Below are 19,516 nucleotides of genomic sequence, written 5' to 3'. Positions count from 1 at the left end.
GTTTGGGGTTTGAGAGAGAGAGTGAGGAGAGTGGGATGAGGGTCGAGGGAATAGGTTTCTGGGTTTCTGGTTTTCAATTTTTTTTTTTAAATGGGTTTTTGGATTTGGATTTGCTGAGTTTTGTATCAAGCCATGGCACGTGGAATTGTAGTGATTTGCAATGTTTGGTCCATGGCGAGGAAGGGATGAAGGGTGCAGGGAGAGAGGAAGTGGCGTGGAGAGGGAGAGATGAAAGGTGCAGGGAGGGAGGGAGGCACGGGATGAAATTATGGGTTTTCAATTTTTTTTTTTTTTTTTTTTTGGTTCAATAGGGTAATAAATTTTTTTTTCCACGTGGCACACATTTGGCAGCCACGTGGCACAAATGTGGCAACCACGTCAGCACTTAACGGATCAATGGATGGAAAATCTAACGGATGTGTTATTTTGAAATAAAATGGTACTGGATGTATGAAAGTGAAATGTTTTAAAGTTGTTGTATGGAGTTGTAATAGACCTCAAACCTGAGGGGCTACTATGTAATTTACCCATAATTAAATTAAGGACAATATCGATGTTCGACAATTCGGCTCTTTATTTTACAATTTAACATTCAGAATATCTCATATTCCAAAAACACCCTCATGCTCCGGAGTCCGAATGACTTAAAAAACATCTCCTCCTCCCAATTTTAGCTGTTCATATATGTTCATGTTGTACTGCATCATAGTGCTTGTGTGATGGTGACAAGTGACACTGTGACACCCAATTTTAGGTAGCCCATGCTGTCCTCCTTCATTATATTTTGTTACCTAATTTTTTAAAATTCGAACAATCGAACTTGCCTGCCTCCACTCTCTCACATGCATGATACTGCTATGATTTAGAGCATTTCTAATGAGAAAATGAATTTGGCAAATTATTATTTCATTGTTTATTTATTTCATGAATTTTTTTTCAGTGTATTTGAAACATGATGCGAAAGATCATATGACATCGTATAATTGAAAGAACACTTGAAAAGAAAAAGTTTCCCCAATTGCATAATAATATATAACGTGTTGCCTCGCATTCCAAACACACTTAAATATTTTATTATAAAAAAATATAAGTAGGCCGATTTATCTGCTCATGATATTGTAGGCAGAGAGTAACAAAATTTACAAACTCAATTACTTATGCTATTGAAATTAGATTTTATTTACGTAACTCAGTCAAAATAAGTCTTTCCTCAATTGCCTCCAAAAGATGGTGCCTATTCAAATATTCAGAAATGGTCAGAAATTCGAAACTATGCCGTAGAAGTTGATACCGTTTCACTCAATCAAGGCAGAGACATCACATGACCAAACAAACACGCAATAGCTTTGGTCGGTCATAGTCTTGCGAAGGGTAATGGAAATGTTTACTATCGAAATCTCTTACAAAAATATACGATACGTGTTTGGTATGACTTATTTCACTAATGATCGTAGTACGTACGTGTAAGAGTTGTCTTAATTAAATTAAGTGATAGAAATTAATGTTTGAATTACTCTTTTATGTAAATAAATTGGGCGACGAACATATAATTGCTAGTAAATTGTAAGATTTAATCTTATTTTTTATTTTTTTTAATATAGAAAATATTGTTTGTTAAAAAAAATATTACTCTCTTATATGACATTTTTTTCCTTCGAATTTGGGGTGGGTTTCAGCAAACCCCCACACCTTAATTATGTCTCTAATGACCATGTTAGCGTGATCAATATGATGACATCTGAGATTTTCTGGAACAACTCCAACTTCATACTTGATAGCATGATATGAATATTACTAAAAGTGGTGGTGGCACCTAATTTACAGGAGATTTTTCTCTTCTAAATAAGATTTACACTTATCGACATCACCCTTAAAGTACACTATTTATCCGATAATAAACTTTTCACATGATATCTTTGATTACAAGAAATTTCTCTCTTAATTTACCCTCCGAACAAAAAATACTTTGTCTATGCATATGTTATGCAGAAACCCAAAAAAAAGGTTCTAGTACATGTTCATAGAGCTACTGCTCACAACCCGACTTAACGCTTAGCGCTTTTTAGAACTTTGATCTTACCAATCAAGCATTAAATCGTTTTCTAAACCTTTTCTCAGAATAAAATAGAAAGAAAAAAAAAACAAAAAACAATTCCAAACATGTTGCTTGAGGGGGTAGGACTCATCTGATCACATGTGCTCACGCCCTTTGTTTAAACAGATAAGCATTGCATTATTGTGCACGATCAAACCTTATAAACAAAGATTCTGACATCCCTTTGAGTCATACAAGAACTGCATTATTGTGTATGTGAGCCTAATCATGCACGCCTAATTAATACGACATGCATTCATAGTTGGAAGAAAGTTGCATTGGTTAAGCCACATATAGGTGAAATTTTATTTTTTAAGCTATTAACTTTTTAGCACACATATCCCATTATTTGTATAGTGATACGTGATGTACCGTCATGTGTACCGGTCACACTGAAAAATCTCTCCACATATAGTTAAGTTTGATAGCAACTCTTGATTCAACGAATTTGGCTTTGTAATTATGTACAAATATCATGTCACCGATGCCCCTACAGTCATCATTGATTTGTATATAACTATGTGCTTATTTATCTCATCACGTGATTTGCTACAACATGTTTGTCCTTTCACTGGTTGTATATAACTACTATGCCTCATTCATGCAATCAGAAGAATAGACTCATGAGTACACAGGGGTAGACAGTGGTAGAGCTAGGATTTTAGGTTAGAAGGGGCCTCTCACAGCTGTTAAAAAAAACGCTGCAACACCAACGACAATGGCAGCTGAAACAATGCTGCAACATGCTCGAAAATCCCTCTATCACGCTTGCGAAGCCATTGTCTCATGCATCAATCGTCTGGTCATCCTCTCAACCACTACTTTGATGCTCATTTTGATGTTTGTTTGCTCGGTGACAACGGTGTTGATTTTTCAATTCCACTCCATTTCATCAGTACATTTTGACCAATTGGGAGACATGTTAATTGACGAAGAAAAACCTAATAGAAATAACTAACGAGAACATGAAAATTGCACATGGATGGAAGCAAAATTCAAATATGTCAACAACTACCAGAACCATGTGAAAAAGATTAAAAGAAACAGCTTTCTCGCCTACGTCCTCTCTCTCCCTCTGGTTGAGGTCCCAATCCCCTGAAAAATCTTTGGAAATCAGAAGGATAATTATAATTTATTTCTCTATAAAAAAAATATCAAGGTATGCCTGGGACCATTCTGGTCCCTTCATGGCTCCGCCCTTGGGTAGATCCAGCTTTAGACCCCCCCCCCCCCAAAAAAAAAACCCCAAAGCTCAGAAAAACTCCATGGAAGAGCTGAGTCCTGCCCTTTGAAAATTTGAGATGCCTTTGAAAGCTATCCTCCAACTGTTTTGACAAATAGCCTTTATGAGAATTGGCCAGGGTAGCTGCTAGCCGCATGCCTATGTATGCGTTGCTATGGGCATCTTTTGAATGACTCATTTGACATATGTTAGCATCTGTTAGCATGCTCGTTCAAAAGCTATCGACATGTTCATTCAGAAACTATTGGTACTTTCTATAGGTGTGCAGTATGACTTGAAAATGACTTTAGGCATACCAAAACTCGATGAAATGTCGATTTGCATGCTATATTTAGTCCAAAAAAAATTTACGCCCTGCTCACCCTCTTTTTTACTGACCTCCAAATCATATTTTCTGCACCCACCACTGCAACGGAAAACCCCAAGAATCTCTACCCTACAAATTTAATTTTGAATTTAGGGTTTAGGACAGAAATGCATATGCAACCGAATATTGCGCAGGATTGACAATGAATTTGGACCCTAAGTTATTGGATCGATCTAATACAGAAATGCATGCATGGAATAGTATCAGTAACAGAGGCTAGATATGCGTGTGTGTCTCACATTTTGATACAGGGCATATATACGTGCTTCCAACTAAGTACAATTTTCGCAAAGCCCGCATAGAGGGTGCTTCCACGTTCCAACCAGGGCAAGAAGAGAATGCACATGCAGTTCCCTTTTTTGGTTTAAGCACATTCTTCCAAAGAGATTCTTGCATATCTTTGGAGTTACGCGATGAGTGATATACTCACTCGAAGATATACTCTAGTCCCAGACGAGCATTTTTCTCATTTCTTTGGCTACACATCTTTGAACCAACATGATTGGCGCTAGCCATGTCAAACTCTAGTCCCAGACGAGCATTTTTCTCATTCCTTTGGCTACACATCTTTGAACCAACATGATTGGCGCTAGCCATGTCAAACCATGTCAAACTACATTGCTTGATGTTAAGTTTTTTATCCCTAAAAGAAAAATAGCATTGGACCGAAATTTTGTTGATTCAATATTAAAGGGATTAGCTTCAAAGCAAGCAAGTATCCCATTTTAATGCAACCAGCATACATATGGGCCAATGTAGGAACACTGTCACCATATATGATCTCTTTTATATATCTCTCTTTTTCTCTATTCTTTTGCTCTAGAATACGAGAGTCTTATACGATAAATACATAGTTCGTACGGAAGCCCCGTCATTTTGTTATTATACAGTGAATCGGGATTCCAGCTAAAAAGGGGCACGCATTCTAGAGTTAGCGAAAGAAATTTTGTGACAATGACACGATATTCTACTTTCTAATTTGGAATCACATAGTCGCACAGATGAGAGCATGGCATACCATTCTTCTTCCAAAACCCTAAAAACAAAAAGGAAAAGAGCAGCATATAATAATAGAACAACAACATATAGTTGCCATACAAAATGACAGAGTGGAACAATACACCAAGTAATGGGGTGTGTGTATGGAGAGACATGTTTCATTGTTCTCCGGGAAGAGGCTTCAGCTGTCGGAATCTTTGTTTTCTGAGATTCTTGGAACTACATATTATATACTATGTAGATGTTGCCTGGTGTGCCAGTGCACTTTGCCCTAATATTCATCACCTTCTTTTGACCTAACTCGATCTTCCACGCATATTCCATTTCCACCAATTCCTCCACCATCATCTTAATAATGCCAAAATTTAATATAGTTAATAATCACACAGTTCTTAGTCAGTGTCTCAAATGCCGAGAAAAAAAAGAAGGAAAATACCCCAAATCGAGGGCTATAGTAAACCCTCAGTCATGTTTTCGGTTTAAAGAAATTGTGATCACTCATAATTCAATCCTAATTCAATGGTAAGTAATTATTTAATTTTTTGTTGTTGTACTTTCTCCTCGATCATTAGATTAAAAGCACGATGGATGACCACAATATTTTTAGATTATAGTCTAAAAAAAGGGAACTCATTAAACCATAGCTTGAATAATCTCTCTTTCTGCGTGCACCCGCGCATGCGTGTCTTCCAAGTTCCAAGGTCGGACACACATGCATTTTGATATAGGCCCACAAGCATGTATGTAGGTATGTTACAATACTTGGTCACACGAAGTCCGCTTATGGCTAAGTTTTGATATTTTGTAGGGCTAGCTCTCCATATTTACAGCTCCGAGGAGGAGCGCATGAACTCAGAACTATGATAAAGTCGACTCGAAAACGATGGCTTACATCACTACTTGCATGCTTGTATTGAAGAAATTAACAGTTGGATCACAAGTGCACTCTGAAAATTTAAGTATCCCTGGTCCCCTACCGCGATGGGATATATTATATAGAATCTTGCAAGATAGTTGTAGAATGTGAGTACTCGATCGATCAACATAATGCAACTAATCAACTGGTGGTTCATATCTTGCCATCATCCAGCACGATTGATCGAGCGTTATAGAAAACCTCATGGTCTTCTTTTTTTTCACTTTAGACTGTAATTTTGAGCCAGGAGATGGATAAATAAACACATCTCATCACATGGTGGGCGGAGAAAGGGTGAAAACTGCAATTACAATAACAATATGACAAATGGAAATTTAAATTACTGAAGAAGGAATACAGATGAACTCGATGAAGGGTCATGTGATTCTACTTTATTGAGACAGAAGAATCTATCAGGAAATGGGGAGAGTAATACAAAATACATGTTACATGATGTACAATTACTCGATGCGTGTTGGTGTTGGTTTGCACGTTCATCCAACCAGTTCAGGAGCTCAAACAAATCAATAGAGAAACAATTTTTCCCTATATGGTACATGCTAATGCTATACACGAAAACTTGTAAAATATAAGCTTCTTCGTTTTCATACGGACCGACAATTGAAGTCAGGAATCAATACTATCACTGTTGTATTGCCGGGCGATTTTGCTTCCCACTCTTCTTCAGAGATATCTGCATCGACATCCCACACGAAATGAGAAGTTACTACCGTTAGAGGTTTGTGACAGGTGAATTTACTTGGATTAGTGCCATGGAAAGAATTCAGGACTAGTTACTAACACCCTAGCAACTAAATAATACTTATATAGCAACCGAAGCGCACAACAAGGTGAACGCTCAGTTTGGATTACCAAGAGAAGATCCTCATCAGTACCAAAGGATTTGCGGGCTTCTTCTAAGCATGTTGATGAGATCCTCTCGTTTTTCCTGCACATTTTATCAGAGTGTACACTTCTATAAACTAAAAGAACTTGGAAAGACAATCAAAAGTGTAGCGCAGATGCGTGTGTAAATTTCAAATCGAAGACTATTGACATAAAAAATCAAAACTCACTGAGGGGCATGCTTACTCACCAGGAATGGGTATGGATGGTATGGGTCTCATTCCCATTCCTGACATATCCTGCGTTTACTATCACACAAGGAATAAGAAATGAGTGGCCCCACATTAAAATCATTTTTCCCATGCCTAATCAACCAGGTATCAATCATATTGACCAAAAAATCAACCAGGTATCATATCGTAAGGGAGGGGTAGTTTATCCTTTTACCTGAACAACCACGTCTTTCCCCACTCTAAGTAAGGAAACATGTGATGGATGATAATGACCATCTGGTTTGACTTCTTCAGCACTATTCAGCTATATGCAAGCATAATGCAGCCTTTCCGAGTAACGTTTGCAGTCTTAATGTATATCGGATCTTCTTAACTATTCTTATGGTGGAGTACTACTCACTCAAGTTGCTAGACTTTAAACCCAATAATAGGAATGTGATATGATCATGAACTTGGTGTAAATAATAAAATTAATTAACATAGGTTTATGTGATGTTGGATTGGAAATCATGATGAACTTAAGACTTAAGAAATCACGAAAGCCAGATTATCATAGGATGCCTCTCTAAGAGTTTTGACAAACTTAAACTTATCATATGCTGGGTTTTCATAACTCATCACTCAAATCTTTCTAGTCAGTATAACTTATTAGTCAAGGCAGGAAGTGTCTACTTTTGACGTCTCTCTTATTTCATTGGAATTTGTTAGCATGTCATACTCATGATACTCCACTAATTTCAAGAAATTGTTGGAGCCGGGTAATCTCCAAATTGATGTGTCTGTCATCATGCTTTATACTCAGCGAGAAAGTTAAACACGAATGTAGATGACCCAAAGGCATCAATAGAAGATAAGGTAACAGCTTTTCTTCTTCTTTCCCAAAAAAGAAGGGAAGGAAAAAAAAAACCTGAAATGAAGATAATACCTTGAACAGGCCGGATCTCTAATTTCAAACTCATCCGTGGTAGTGTCATACCCACATATGACAACATAGTGACCTACAAAAAACCAAAAACAATAGCATTAATCAGTAATCCATTCAGGACGTGCATAAACAGGCAAACTTCTCAAGGATGTGACTGGGAGCAGAAGTGAATAATCCGGACGTGCATAAAGATACTTCATTCCAGCATAGAGCAAGCCTTTAAGTTTATTTAATATGATTCCATAAATTGTTAATTCAGAAGAACTGGGGAAATCATGTTAAAGAAATATCTTATGAGGAATTAACTCATAGCTAACCACCGTTCTCACTTTTTGGAAATGGAATGACATTAACATGAATTACAGGCCTATGTTATCATGGTTCTGAACAGAAGAGGTCAGCCAACCTGTCTTGCTAAGCAATAAATAAAATGTGCAGAAAGATGCTTACAATCTCCAGGATGACATTGGTGCAAAAGTAAATTTTGAAGTTAAGCTAAAACAAGCATAAGCTTGTCCTTTTACATGTATCTATGTCCTTTTTTATTTCTTTTGCTGAACTAATACATATACAGCATAGATATCTCCCCCTAGAAAGCACAATCTGTCGTACTCAGTACTGAGTGGCGGAAAACTTTTAGTTCAGAATAGAACAGCACCAGGGTAACTAAAAGTAACAGTCCTGCACAACCAAAGTAACAGTCCTACCTGTGTAACCAGAGTTGCTTCCACAAAAGTCTGAGACAAAAACATCGTCTAGACGAGACCTACTGTGACACAATTTTGACAGAAATATTTACCATTAGCCCAGTATTTACAATTGATCATGCATGTCATATATTATTGCAAGCAGTAAAGGAAAGTTCTCAATCAAGGGGGAAGAAAGAAAGAAGGGTAAGTGAGAAATTTGAACCTCAATTTATACTGATCAACCAAAACAATGGCAATGTATTTCCCGGACAAAATTGCGAAACAAATTTCTTGTCGACTGATTGATCTGCGCTGTAAACAAAAGAAGGAAGGTTTATTGCCTTGTCCTAAGAAAATTATAAGTAAAAAGGATGTCTGGCTCTTAATTTGGGAAGAGAGAACCAAGAACTGAAATTAGCAGATAGCAATTATACCTGTATATTCATTCCACCTTCCAGTGCTTTTTGAAATAGATTATTGACTCGCTCCAGATCATTAGGTAATTGCTCCTGCAGAATAAATATAATTAATTGAAATTTTTATGTGCATCCAGATGTGAAAAGACAAGCTCACAAGTACATGAACTAAGAATAGTGAAACTACAATCTTTATATCCAAAACTAGATTTCTTTTCAAAATAAAATAAAATAACCAACTTCTCATTTCTTTTGCAGATACCAAACACATTAAGTAGCATTCATGATCATGCAGTTTAGGTGCCACTCATTGCTAAATAATCAAAGTTCGGCTAATGCCAGGAAATTGTGACAGACGATGTTCTTGTTTATATGCAGTTTGGGTCCTCGCTCTCATATGATATATGCATCTATAATTGATAGACAATTAGGCTAAGATGTGCATCTGGATCTAGCAAACAACCAATATGGTCTAGTTCATACTAACCAGCACGAAAATACTGTCAGTTAACACTTATCTATGTTAATAGTATGAAATCACCTTGTAAAATTTCTCCCCTGAATAACTTGGGTTTGCTCCAACTGTCACTGTGTAGTAGCAAAAACTAATGGAGAACGTCTGTAATAAAAATGCTAGATCAACAGTCCAAATGCTGCAAACAAGATGTCAGCACTCAGTTATATCAGAAACTTTTCACGGAAGCTCTTATTGAATATGTCACTGATGAATCAAGTATAAGTCTAACTTCAAACGCACGATACTCCATAACTATTCCAACTTCACACAAACAAACCCATAATGCTCCATAGGACCATAGCTATTCCAACTCCACAAAAATAATATTTGTTTGTATGAACAATACACGAAGTAAATAAAGTCTTATGTTGGTGGAAAAATGAGTGAGAAAAAACGACTAGCGTTTCATGTTACTCACTTCTGTAAATAAGACGTTTAGTGAAAAAATAAACCAATAATACAAGTTAAACTCTAGTGGCTTCAACACTAGATCGAGGACGACGGGCTTTTATTCATCTGCGACTTTTCACCAATCGTCAAACTCAGAACCCTATACACATCAATCAATTTACAAAGAACAATACTCAAAGGAAAGTACATAACAGACTTCTGTAATAAATATGCTAGATCAACGGTCCAAATGCTGCAAACAATAATATATCACAAATTTTCATATAAGTTTGTATTGCATATGTGACTGATGTATCAAGTATAACTCTAACTGAAACTTTTAGCAACAAGAAGGTATCAAGCATTCATATAACACCCCATACCTATAGTACTCATTTCTGTAACATACTGCATGTCCTTCTGTAAATAAGACCTTCTAGGAAAGAATACATTAATATAGCAACAAAAATTAAAAGCTTCAACACTGAGTCGAGGAAGGGATTTCATTCATCTACACCTTCTATCCTCACCAATCTCAAAACCCATACTCCTATAAAAACGATAAAATTCTAAAGAACAATACTCAAAAGAAAGTACATAACGGACTAACAAAAGAGGAAATGAAGTTCTAACTCTGTAAAGAAGGGAACACCTAGTTGTGCCACATAGCTGTGCCAATGTCTGAATATCGCAGTTGTCTATGCCAACGGTCCGAAAGACCATCAGAACACAGGCAAGGCCGCAATCCCAAGAATCTTGCTGGTTTATGTGCGGGACCTATAAGCACCAAACACCTAAACAAATTAAAACTAACAAAACGATTTGACGTGTCCACTTGGAATCCATATATTGTTATCAGAGTACAGACTGAAAAATGTTGTAATTTCAATGTAGACAATCAATAAGAAAGGTAGTGACAGAATCTCAATGCACTCACTTCAACAAAGTGCGAGCAGGGCAACGGCTGTTCACATGGGTAGGGTTCTACCATGCCTGAAAGTTCTCCATCTGATACATCTTCATCTTCTGTCTTAAGAATCTTGTTGAATAAAAAATACGAAGGCCACATGTGTGACCCAATTCGATAAGGGTTTTCACTGCCACACTAAATCTCAGATATTTAGATAATCAAAGTGGTTATTTCACTTGGTTATCCCTGTAAAATCTTTAAAGGGTATATATCGGCAACCTGTTGCATTTTGAACATAGGAATATATCAGGTTTACAAACTAAACAACAAAGAGGAACGAGAGATTGATTTCTCCAACCACGAAAAAAATGACGTAATCAAACAATGTGCATTTGCCCCTTGCCAGGGCATGATGCACGAACGACTACTAGAGATTCAGTTAGGCTATTTAGGGCCCACTTAGGACTGCTTCTGTGGGAAGCACTTCTGCTCATAAGCACTTTTTCTATAAGTACTTTTATCAGAACACACATGGAAACTTTTATTAAAGTCCAAGTGCTTCTTAAGTTTTTCGGTAAAACGTATTCAGAAAGCGCCTTTTGCCCTTCCAGAAGCAGTCCCAAACAGTCCCTTAATTCTAAGGAAACTGAGACAGAATCAAGCCGAGTTTGGCCAGTCTCATCCATGAATCAAACCGAGCCGTCAGCATTACCGGAAATTTTAGCCGCGACGCCATTTGCATTCAATTATTCAATTCAAATGGAAAACCAGGGTTTCCGACTTGGAATGAAGCTAAGGGATGCCCACAAGAACGTAGCTTTAAACATTCTGACGAATCGGATGCCAAAACCATAAATTATTACCAATCAATTTCCATAAATTTGATAAAACTTCCAGTTTCCGCAATCAAAATGGCCCAATTACTCGACAAATAGCTCAACATTTACATCTAAATCAAACAAATGAACCATAAAATAAAATAAAATAAAAAGGACCACCAATAATTGAGCTGAATAATTCATCGAAAACAGGACAATAAAGCTCAATACTTTGCAATCCGAGCTATCAAAACCAACGCAACGGTCGGAGGCAAAGAAACCCAGCTACAATTTCAGATCAAAATCCAATTATTTCATAAAACAAATCGAAAAGCGAATGATGAACAAAAAAATAGACATAACCTTTGAGGGAAAAGACGACGGAAGAGGAAAGGACGGCAGAGTTCCAAGGAATCCTTGTCTGCTGGCTATGTCCTTGTTCGACTGGATCCTGCCTGGAAAAACATTCAGATTCTAAATTCCATGTCTTCTCTTTTTCAGCTCTTAAATATTTTTGTGCTTTGTTTTGTTTGCCCAAATTGACAGAAAATTTACGGTTGTCGGACTCGCCACACAAAATATTTCTTGTTTTGGGGATGAGAAATGTTGGGTTTAACAGCAAATTGGCAAATGGGTTGCAGCCAAAGTATTAAATGTCGATGATATCGAAAATATCGGTAGTTTAAAAATACTTAAATTTCAATGGAAATATCAAGATATTATCGATATCGATCAAAATTGAATAAAAACCATGGAAATTGTAAGAAAAACTTGAAAATTTTTATTGAAACTTTGCAGGATGTTTATTTAGTCAATTATCTATTAGTTTATCACAAAAAATTGGAAGCAAATGCATTGCATGATAGATATAACTGATTTAAGTTGATTATATAGCGAGCTGACAAACATTGTGATTGTAGAAAATATGTAGTAATTAATGAAAGAAGTTTAAACACACCATAATCATTTATATATAATGAATTAGTACAATATTTTACATTTTATACATTGCATGGTAAGATACATGAGTGACTTAGCAAGGTCTAAAATATCGATGATATCGGAAATATCGGTAGTCCAAAAACACGGAAATTTCGATGAAAATATCGGGATATTATGGATATTTTAGACTATGGTTGCAGGTGGGAGAGAGAGGGGGGGAGAGAGGGGGAGAGGAGGAAGGAAGAAGGCCCAGTGGGATTTTTGTACTGATGGATTGGGCTATAATATGAAAGAAATATGGGCTATGGGTCACTATATTACTTTAGTAAACAGTAATTTTCCTACCATATCTCCACTCCTTACATGAATTGTCAGGCCATATCCAACGGAGGGTTGGTCAGAGGGCTTGTTTTACCCTTATAACCCTCCAAGATTCTCTAAGATATTAATATTTTAATGAACAGTACATGGCCATATTTGCTTCCGTCTCCAACCGAGGGTCAGAGGGCTCGTTATAGCCCTGTCACAAAAAACCGTCTCCAACCGTGGACCAAAAGGTCATAGGGCCAAACATAATTTATTATTTAAAAATTACAATTTAAATAATAAATTTTGTAAAATAGAAGTTATACGAAAAAATATGAACCAAATTTTGTAAAATATAAGTTTGAAAATTATCGAAAAAATTGAGGGATAGATTTTTGAAAGAGGAAAGAAAATATGAGAATTGAAATGGTGTAGGAATGGTGAAAAATTTGTGAAGAATGGTTAATGAATGGTTTAGGAATTTATAGGAAAAAAAATAGATTTTTTTTAAAAAAAAAGGCCCAATAAACCTAAAAAATAATATATATATATATATATATATATTTGAATCCAACGGTAACTGGCGCCAACTGTTGGATTCAAATTTGTTCATACTATTCGTGTCGGTTATAACTGACACAAATAGTAATTAATAATATTCTGCTAGTCGTTACACTTATTCCTGTTGGTTAGAACCGACATGAATAACAAAACCTTAAAAAATAAAGCCAGCCCCGGGCTGGCTGGTTGCATGCAGCCAGCCCTCCAGCCCTTCAGCCATCTCCGATCCCGTGGGGCCCTCCCAGATTCCAGAGCTCTCTGGCCTAGCCCTCGGTTGGAGACGGTTTTTGAGCTATTTTCGGCCATTTGGCCCTTTGGCCCATTCGGTTGGAGATGGCCTCAGGACAATTGGTATCAAAAAATAAGTTTTTTATTTATTTTTAAATTAACAAAAAGATAATATTATGTTTAATTCCATATAACATTTTTAACCAATTTCTTCATGCCACATGTCATTATCCAAAATAATAAAGTTGATGCAACTTTTGCTCATTACCTGTAATCGACTCATGGGAAAATCAAACCCAACATTCACACAATGTAACATCTTTAATAATTGACCAATTCCAGCCTATATCATTAGCCATTTTTTGCAGATAAAAGTATTTGGAAGGTTTGAGAGAAATATTGGTTGAAAGTATTTAGAAATATTGAAATGTGGTGTTAGGTGAAAGAGGATGGTGGGGTATCTATATTTATAGAAAAAAAAATTTAATTTTAATATTTTGCATTTTTTGAATTTGTTTATGTTTTATGAATATTTTTTAACCTAATTAACATGGACAATTAGATTACATTTTTTTTTGTAGTCCATCAGCCCATATTGTGCCACGTGGGCCGAATAGTAATAAGGGATTTTTTCTTCTTTAGATGTTTCCTTTTATTTTTATTTATTTAGGCATAAAAATCTGGACTGTATGATAGATAGCCGTTACAAATCTAATGAACCACGTTGTGCTATCTCTACTAACCATTGGGTTTGATTCAAAAATTTTAAACCATTAGAAATCCAACAGACGAGAAATGTCCATGTCACCCATGTTCATATGGGCTTAGTGTGCCAACAATGCAGGCCCCACCGACTGATTTTGATCGATTGACGTGCCTAACTCACTCGTGAAATGCACTTGCTTGACACAAGAAGGGATTACTTGCTTGGTTATGAATCCTTGGCCCCACAAGTTATCCGAATTTTTAGATGAGTGGAAAGGGTTTTTTGGGTTTTGGGATTGAATTCCTCAATTCACTTGGCAATTAGGTAGGGCTGAAGTTGCTCTTAAAAGGTTAAAAGCTCCCCCTGTGCGCGAGTTTGTGGAGCATGTGCGCCCGTCGCGTTTAGGAGTAGGCGAACGGAGGACGGTTGGAATGGTTAGGGGCGGAGATCGTCCTGAGTTGAGGTTGCAGCGTTCGATCCACAGTGAGATTCCGAGTAGGAAAGACACTTATGGGGTTACTGCTGGGGAGCATGGTTCTCATGTACGTGACAAGAAGAAATGGCGTAAGGTTCAGCGACATGCTTGTCCTGCTAGTCAGATTCAGGTGGTAGTGCCTCAGCTTCATCGCCAGCTGAGATGGGAGTGCGGTGATGGGAGTTTCCCGTCAGTTATTAACCAAGTGGTTTTTCAGGGGGGAGAAGGAGGGCATTCGGTTCGGATTCAGGATGTTAGTAAGGCAAATTCTGGGACTCCACCAGATGGTGCTGTAGAGGGGTTCACGGGGACTTTGGCTTGTAACTCTCGATAGTGCTCAAGCCTGTTGCGGCATGAGGTGGGTGGTATTAAGCGAGGTGTGGGGCCATTGAGTATGGATTTAGTTCCATCCCCGCAAAAGAAAACTCGAGGGCCCAACCCGGACGCTAATAGACAAGTGTTACATGACGGCACTATGGACGCAAGTGATTTATGGGATCATGTGGAGGCAGACTCGGGAGAGAATGGGAGCTGTGTCTTGACTGTTTGTGCGGGCAATCTGGCTCGGGGTGGTGGCGGCTGGCCCTCAACAGCCGCAAGATCGCCATGATTCTGGTGTTTTGGAACTGCCGTGTTCTAGGGTCGGACACGGCAGTTAGGGTCCTCCATGGGCTTATTAGAAACAAACGGCCCTCTATGATCTTTTTATCTGAAACTAAAATGAAAGATCATAGATTAAATGGTGTTAGGAGACGTATGGTATTTCATTATGGTATTAATGTTTCTCCGGTTGGCAGGGCAGGTGGGCTAAGTTTGTGGTGGGATGATTCAGTGGAGGTGCAATCTCTGTTTTCTTCTAAGCATATTATTGATGTTATCTTGCGCAAGGGTGGTGACAATAATTGGGTACAAATTACTGGAGTTTATGGAACTTCTTACAGGGAGGATAAGGCTGATTTTTGGGAGTGGATGTCGAGTCATTTTTCACCTTCTGATATTCCTTGGCTATGTGCTCGGGATTTTAATGAATTTCTTTGGGATCATGAGAAGTCTGGGGAGTGGAGGTTCTCTACAACAGGCCTAGGTTTCTGGAGACTCTCATGCAGGCTACCAGGTTGTGGGATTTGGATTTTAATGGTCCTGCTTTCACTTGGCATGGTATGCGCCATGGTCATCTGGTGGAGGAACGGATTGATCGGGCTTTGATAAACGGGCTTTGGCAGGATTTATGGTCGAATTCTTTGGTTACGCATGGGACGGTTATGGGGTCTGATCATTGTCCTCTCATTATTCAATCCAATTCGGAGAGTATGCGGGGGCGAAGGGCGTTCAAGTTTGAGGCGTTCTAGGCTAAGGAGAATGATTGTGATCAGGTGGTGCGCTCTTGCTAGAGTAGGCAGGAACCGAGTGAGATTTTGGGGAGGTGGACGAAGAAAATAAACGATTGCAAATCAAGTCTTATTCGGTGGAGCCGAAATAAATTCATGAAGAGGGGTCTGTAGATTCAGGAACTCCTTCATCAGTTGCAGGAGCTTCAAAGGGATTGGCGCTCTAATATTGAAGTCATTAAGCAGAAAACTCAGCTCGTTGATGAATTGAGGGCTCATGAGGAAAGTTGTTAGATGCAGCGTTCTAGAGTTAAATGACTTCGTGATGGGGATGCCAATACAAAGTTCTTTCATAATTCTACTTTGCAACGAAGACGACGCAACCAAATTATCAAAATTAAGGATGATGAGAACTGGGTGGAGCAACCGGGTCGTGTTCGGAAGTTGGTGGAGGATCATTTTATTCAAACGTTTACTTCTGGAGAAGCCCGGAATTGGGGATCTTTGTTGGATTGTATTAGCCCGAGAGTGTCGGAGGAGATGAATCAGGCGCTCCTTAAGCCGGTGTCCGAGGATGAAATCAAGACAGCGATCTTTAAAATGGGTGGTCTTAAAGCTCAGGGACCGGATGGCTTTCAAGGCATATTCTATCAATCCTATTGGGAGCATGTCTATGCGGATGTTTGTGCTTTGGTGAGGGAGCTGATGCAGGGGTCGTCTAGCCCGACTTCTCTTAATGCTACGTATATTGTTCTGATCCCAAAGGTTCCGCATCCGGAGACGGTTTCACAGTTTCGGCCTATTAGCCTGTGTAATTATTCTTACAAGGTGTTGTCTAAGGTCTTGGCAAACCGGTTAAAGGTGATTCTTCCTATGCTTATATCTCCCTCCCAAAATGCTTTTGTGGCGGGTCGTCAAATTCAAGATAATATCGGGATTGCTCATGAAATGTTCCATTTTTTGAAAGGGAGAACTGCGAAACGGAAGTTTGAAATGGGAGTCAAATTGGATATGCAGAAAGCCTATGATAGAGTTGAATGGGATTTCCTTGATGCGGTTATGGAGAGAATGGGGTTCTGTTGTTTGTGGAGAAGGCTTGTCATGGGATGTGTTTCTTCTGTTAATTTCGCTGTCCTTCTCAATGGACAGCCAGGCAACAAGTTTGCTCCTTCCAGGGGTCTCAGGCAGGGTGATCCTTTATCTCCTTATCTGTTTATCATTCTGGGGGAGGTTCTTTCGTGCATGATTCAAGCTGCGATTGACGACAAACAGCTGGAGAGAGTTAGGATTGGTGTCTCGGGGCCCATTATATCGCATTTGTTCTTTGCGGACGACACTCTTCTTTTTTTGCGTGCGGGGGATAATTATTGTAGAAATTTGCTCTCTATTATTGATAGGTATTGTGCAGCTTCGGGACATAAAGTGAATCTCCAGAAGTCCAGTATTTATTTTGGTGCGAATGTTCCGAAAGGGGTGGCTGCCAATTTGGGTGGCATTCTTGGTGTGTCTGTAGTGGATAATCCTGGCACTTATTTGGGTGTCCCTGCCATCTGGGGTCGTTCTAAAAAGCGTGGCCTTGCTTATGTGAAGGGCAGAATTTTGGGAAAGCTCCAAGGGTGGAAGCAGAGTGCGTTGTCGAGGGCGGGCAGAGAAGTTCTAATTAAGGCTGTAGTCCAGGCCATTCCTGCTTATCCTATGTGCATTTTTAAATTTCCTACTGTGGTCTGTCAGGAGTTGGATGCCCTGGTTGCGAGATTTTGGTGGGGAAGCCATGGGCAGGACCGAAAGATCCACTGGGTGTCTAAGCAGGTTCTGGGCCTTCCTAAGGATATGGGTGGCCTGGGTTTTAGAAATTTTCAGGAGTTTAATGTTGCGTTACTTGCTAAGCAATGCTGGCGGTTACTAACGGAGCCGAATTCATTGTGGGCTCGGGTTATTAAGGCCCGGTACTTCCTGCATTGCTCTTTTTGGGAGGCTAAAAAAGGGGCTTGGGCTTCATGGGCTTGGTCCAGTCTTCTCTCGGGCAGGGAGCTTCTTGCTAGCGGATCTCATTGGCAAATTATGGGTGGGGAAGATGTGAGGGTTTGGGTGGATAGGTGGCTGCCCTCTCTCCCTTCGGGGCACCCCATGCCGCTTAGTACTGTTTCTGTTTCGTCGAACTTACGGGTTAGCTCCCTCATTGACTCCTCTTCCCGGCAATGGGATTTTGATTTTCTAAGACTGTTTCTTTCTTTAGCGGATCAACGGGCTATCCAGGAAACGATTATTGGCGACTCGAGGTGGAAGGACAGGCTTATTTGGGCAGTTAACCGGAATGGAAAATACTCTGTGAAATCGGGGTACAGGTGGCTTCAAGTTCGCTATATTGATGTGAGGGATCATCGGATGCCGGTTGTTCGTTCGATTTCTAAAACTCTGTGGAAATGCATATGGCAGCTGGCTGTGCCTCAAAAAATTCGGCATTTCTTATGGGTTTCGTTGCATCTTGGCCTGCCTACTGGTAAGGCTCTTTGTACAAGAAGGTTATCCCCATTTCCCTCTTGTCCTCTTTGTCAGAGTGCTGATGAAACTGTGGAGCATGTCTTCCTTCGCTGTTCTTGGGTGGCGGCTGTCTGGTTTGGTGGAGCGTTGAATTACAAAGTTGACGCTGCCGGTATTGATTCGTGGGCTCGGTGGTTGCAGACTGTGTTTTCTTCTAACTGGGGCTCTTCGACTAACAGGCAGTGGTTCCAAGCTTATGTTTCGTTTTCTTGTTGGTTCATATGGAAAGCTCGTTGTGATTTTGTGTTTAACCAGGTTCCTATCAATCCTTCTAAGGTTATTTTTTCGTTGTCGACCGCCTTCGGGAATTTTTTGCTTGCTGTGTCTTCTTTGGGTATTGCTCGGCCTGTCTCGGTTTCTCAGGAGGAGGTTGTTGTCAGGTGGTGTCCTCCTGCTTCTCCTTTTGTTAAGATCAATGTGGATGCTAGTTGGTCTAAATCATCTTGGATGGGATTTGCGGGGGTGGTTGCTAGGCAGGACGGTGGGCGTTTCCGGGCAGCGGTAAGGTCTTCTGTTTTGGCTCCTTCTTCTCTTGTGGCTGAGTCTTTTGCGATTTTGCGTGGTTGTGAATTGGGAGCCTCGATGGGTTTCAGCTCTGTTATCATTGAATCTGACTCTCTTCAGGCTATTTCCTATTTAAATGGTTCTCTTGAAAATGGCAGTTGGGAGGCTTTCCCCATTTTGGCTAGAGCGCAAAGGTTGGGATCAGCTTTTCAGAATTGTCGCTGGTCTTGGGTTCCAAGATCAGCCAATTTGGCAGCGGATGTTCTTGCGTCGGCTGGTCTTACGGAGATGTGTGATTTTGTTTGGGTTGACAGACCCCCATCTTCGTTAGTTCATGTATTATGTAATGACGGACTGCCTTGCCCTCATTAGCAGGTTGTGGTGGGTTTGGGGTGACACTCTCTCTTAGTGATTGTGTCGGTTGTTGTATCCCTGCTCACTGCTTTGCTTGGTCTTAGTTTCGTTGTGTTTGCCTTGTCGTAGGCTCTCTTGCTTCTGTTTGGCTTCTTAGCCTTGGGTTTGTTAATTAAACTCAATTCTTCAAAAAAAAGGTTAAAAGTG

The 19,516-nt window shown here is 39.3% G+C and overlaps 2 protein-coding genes across 9 annotated transcripts; one reads left to right on the top strand and one right to left on the bottom strand.

Moving 5' to 3' along the window:
* Positions 1–5,986: 5,986 nt before the first annotated feature.
* Positions 5,987–12,022, bottom strand: LOC103435606 (guanylyl cyclase 1-like). 8 transcript variants are annotated; one of them, XR_003772819.2, is made up of 11 exons: positions 11,728–11,984; positions 10,574–10,825; positions 10,289–10,413; positions 9,271–9,382; positions 8,748–8,822; positions 8,537–8,625; positions 8,332–8,393; positions 7,625–7,697; positions 6,717–6,774; positions 6,494–6,569; positions 5,987–6,314 (listed from the first exon to the last, which is right to left on the bottom strand). XR_003772819.2 is itself a non-coding variant. In XM_008374011.4 (10 exons), exons 2-10 carry the CDS (start codon positions 10,703–10,705, stop codon positions 6,264–6,266), a joined length of 795 nt encoding a protein of 264 aa, XP_008372233.1. In that variant the 5' UTR covers positions 10,706–10,825; positions 11,728–12,022; the 3' UTR covers positions 5,987–6,263. The 8 variants fall into 8 exon arrangements, 5 of the variants coding, with proteins under 5 accessions (XP_008372233.1, XP_008372235.1, XP_008372217.1 ...); XR_011583105.1 differs by having other exon boundaries at positions 6,517–6,569; XR_001790423.3 differs by having other exon boundaries at positions 8,332–8,390.
* Positions 12,023–14,538: 2,516 nt separating this feature from the next.
* On the top strand, positions 14,539–19,327 carry LOC103436258 (uncharacterized). The gene is made up of 3 exons (XM_070808797.1): positions 14,539–14,902; positions 15,385–15,646; positions 16,285–19,327. The coding sequence occupies exons 1-3, from the start codon at positions 14,539–14,541 to the stop codon at positions 19,325–19,327; spliced, it is 3,669 nt and encodes a 1,222-aa protein (XP_070664898.1).
* Positions 19,328–19,516: the final 189 nt, after the last annotated feature.

The sequence above is a fragment of the Malus domestica genome, chromosome 01 (genome assembly GCF_042453785.1).
Source record: "Malus domestica chromosome 01, GDT2T_hap1".
NCBI lineage: Eukaryota > Viridiplantae > Streptophyta > Magnoliopsida > Rosales > Rosaceae > Malus > Malus domestica.
This window is presented reverse-complemented; position numbering and strand designations above follow the sequence as displayed.

Bases quoted from the DNA above. Each gene is read 5' to 3' on its own strand.
- LOC103436258 (XM_070808797.1), top strand. From the start codon at position 14,539: ATGGTTAGGGGCGGAGATCGTCCTGAGTTGAGGTTGCAGCGTTCGATC. The intron at 14,903-15,384 runs GTAACTCTCGAT...TTGGCAGGGCAG, and splicing joins GTTCACGGGGACTTTGGCTT to GTGGGCTAAGTTTGTGGTGG. The intron at 15,647-16,284 runs GTTCTCTACAAC...TTTGCAACGAAG, and splicing joins GAGAAGTCTGGGGAGTGGAG to ACGACGCAACCAAATTATCA.
- LOC103435606 (XM_008373995.4), bottom strand. From the start codon at position 10,705: ATGTGGCCTTCGTATTTTTTATTCAACAAGATTCTTAAGACAGAAGAT. The intron at 10,414-10,573 runs GTGAGTGCATTG...TGGTGCTTATAG, and splicing joins CCTGCTCGCACTTTGTTGAA to GTCCCGCACATAAACCAGCA. The intron at 8,823-9,270 runs GTGATTTCATAC...TTTATTCTGCAG, and splicing joins CAGGGGAGAAATTTTACAAG to GAGCAATTACCTAATGATCT.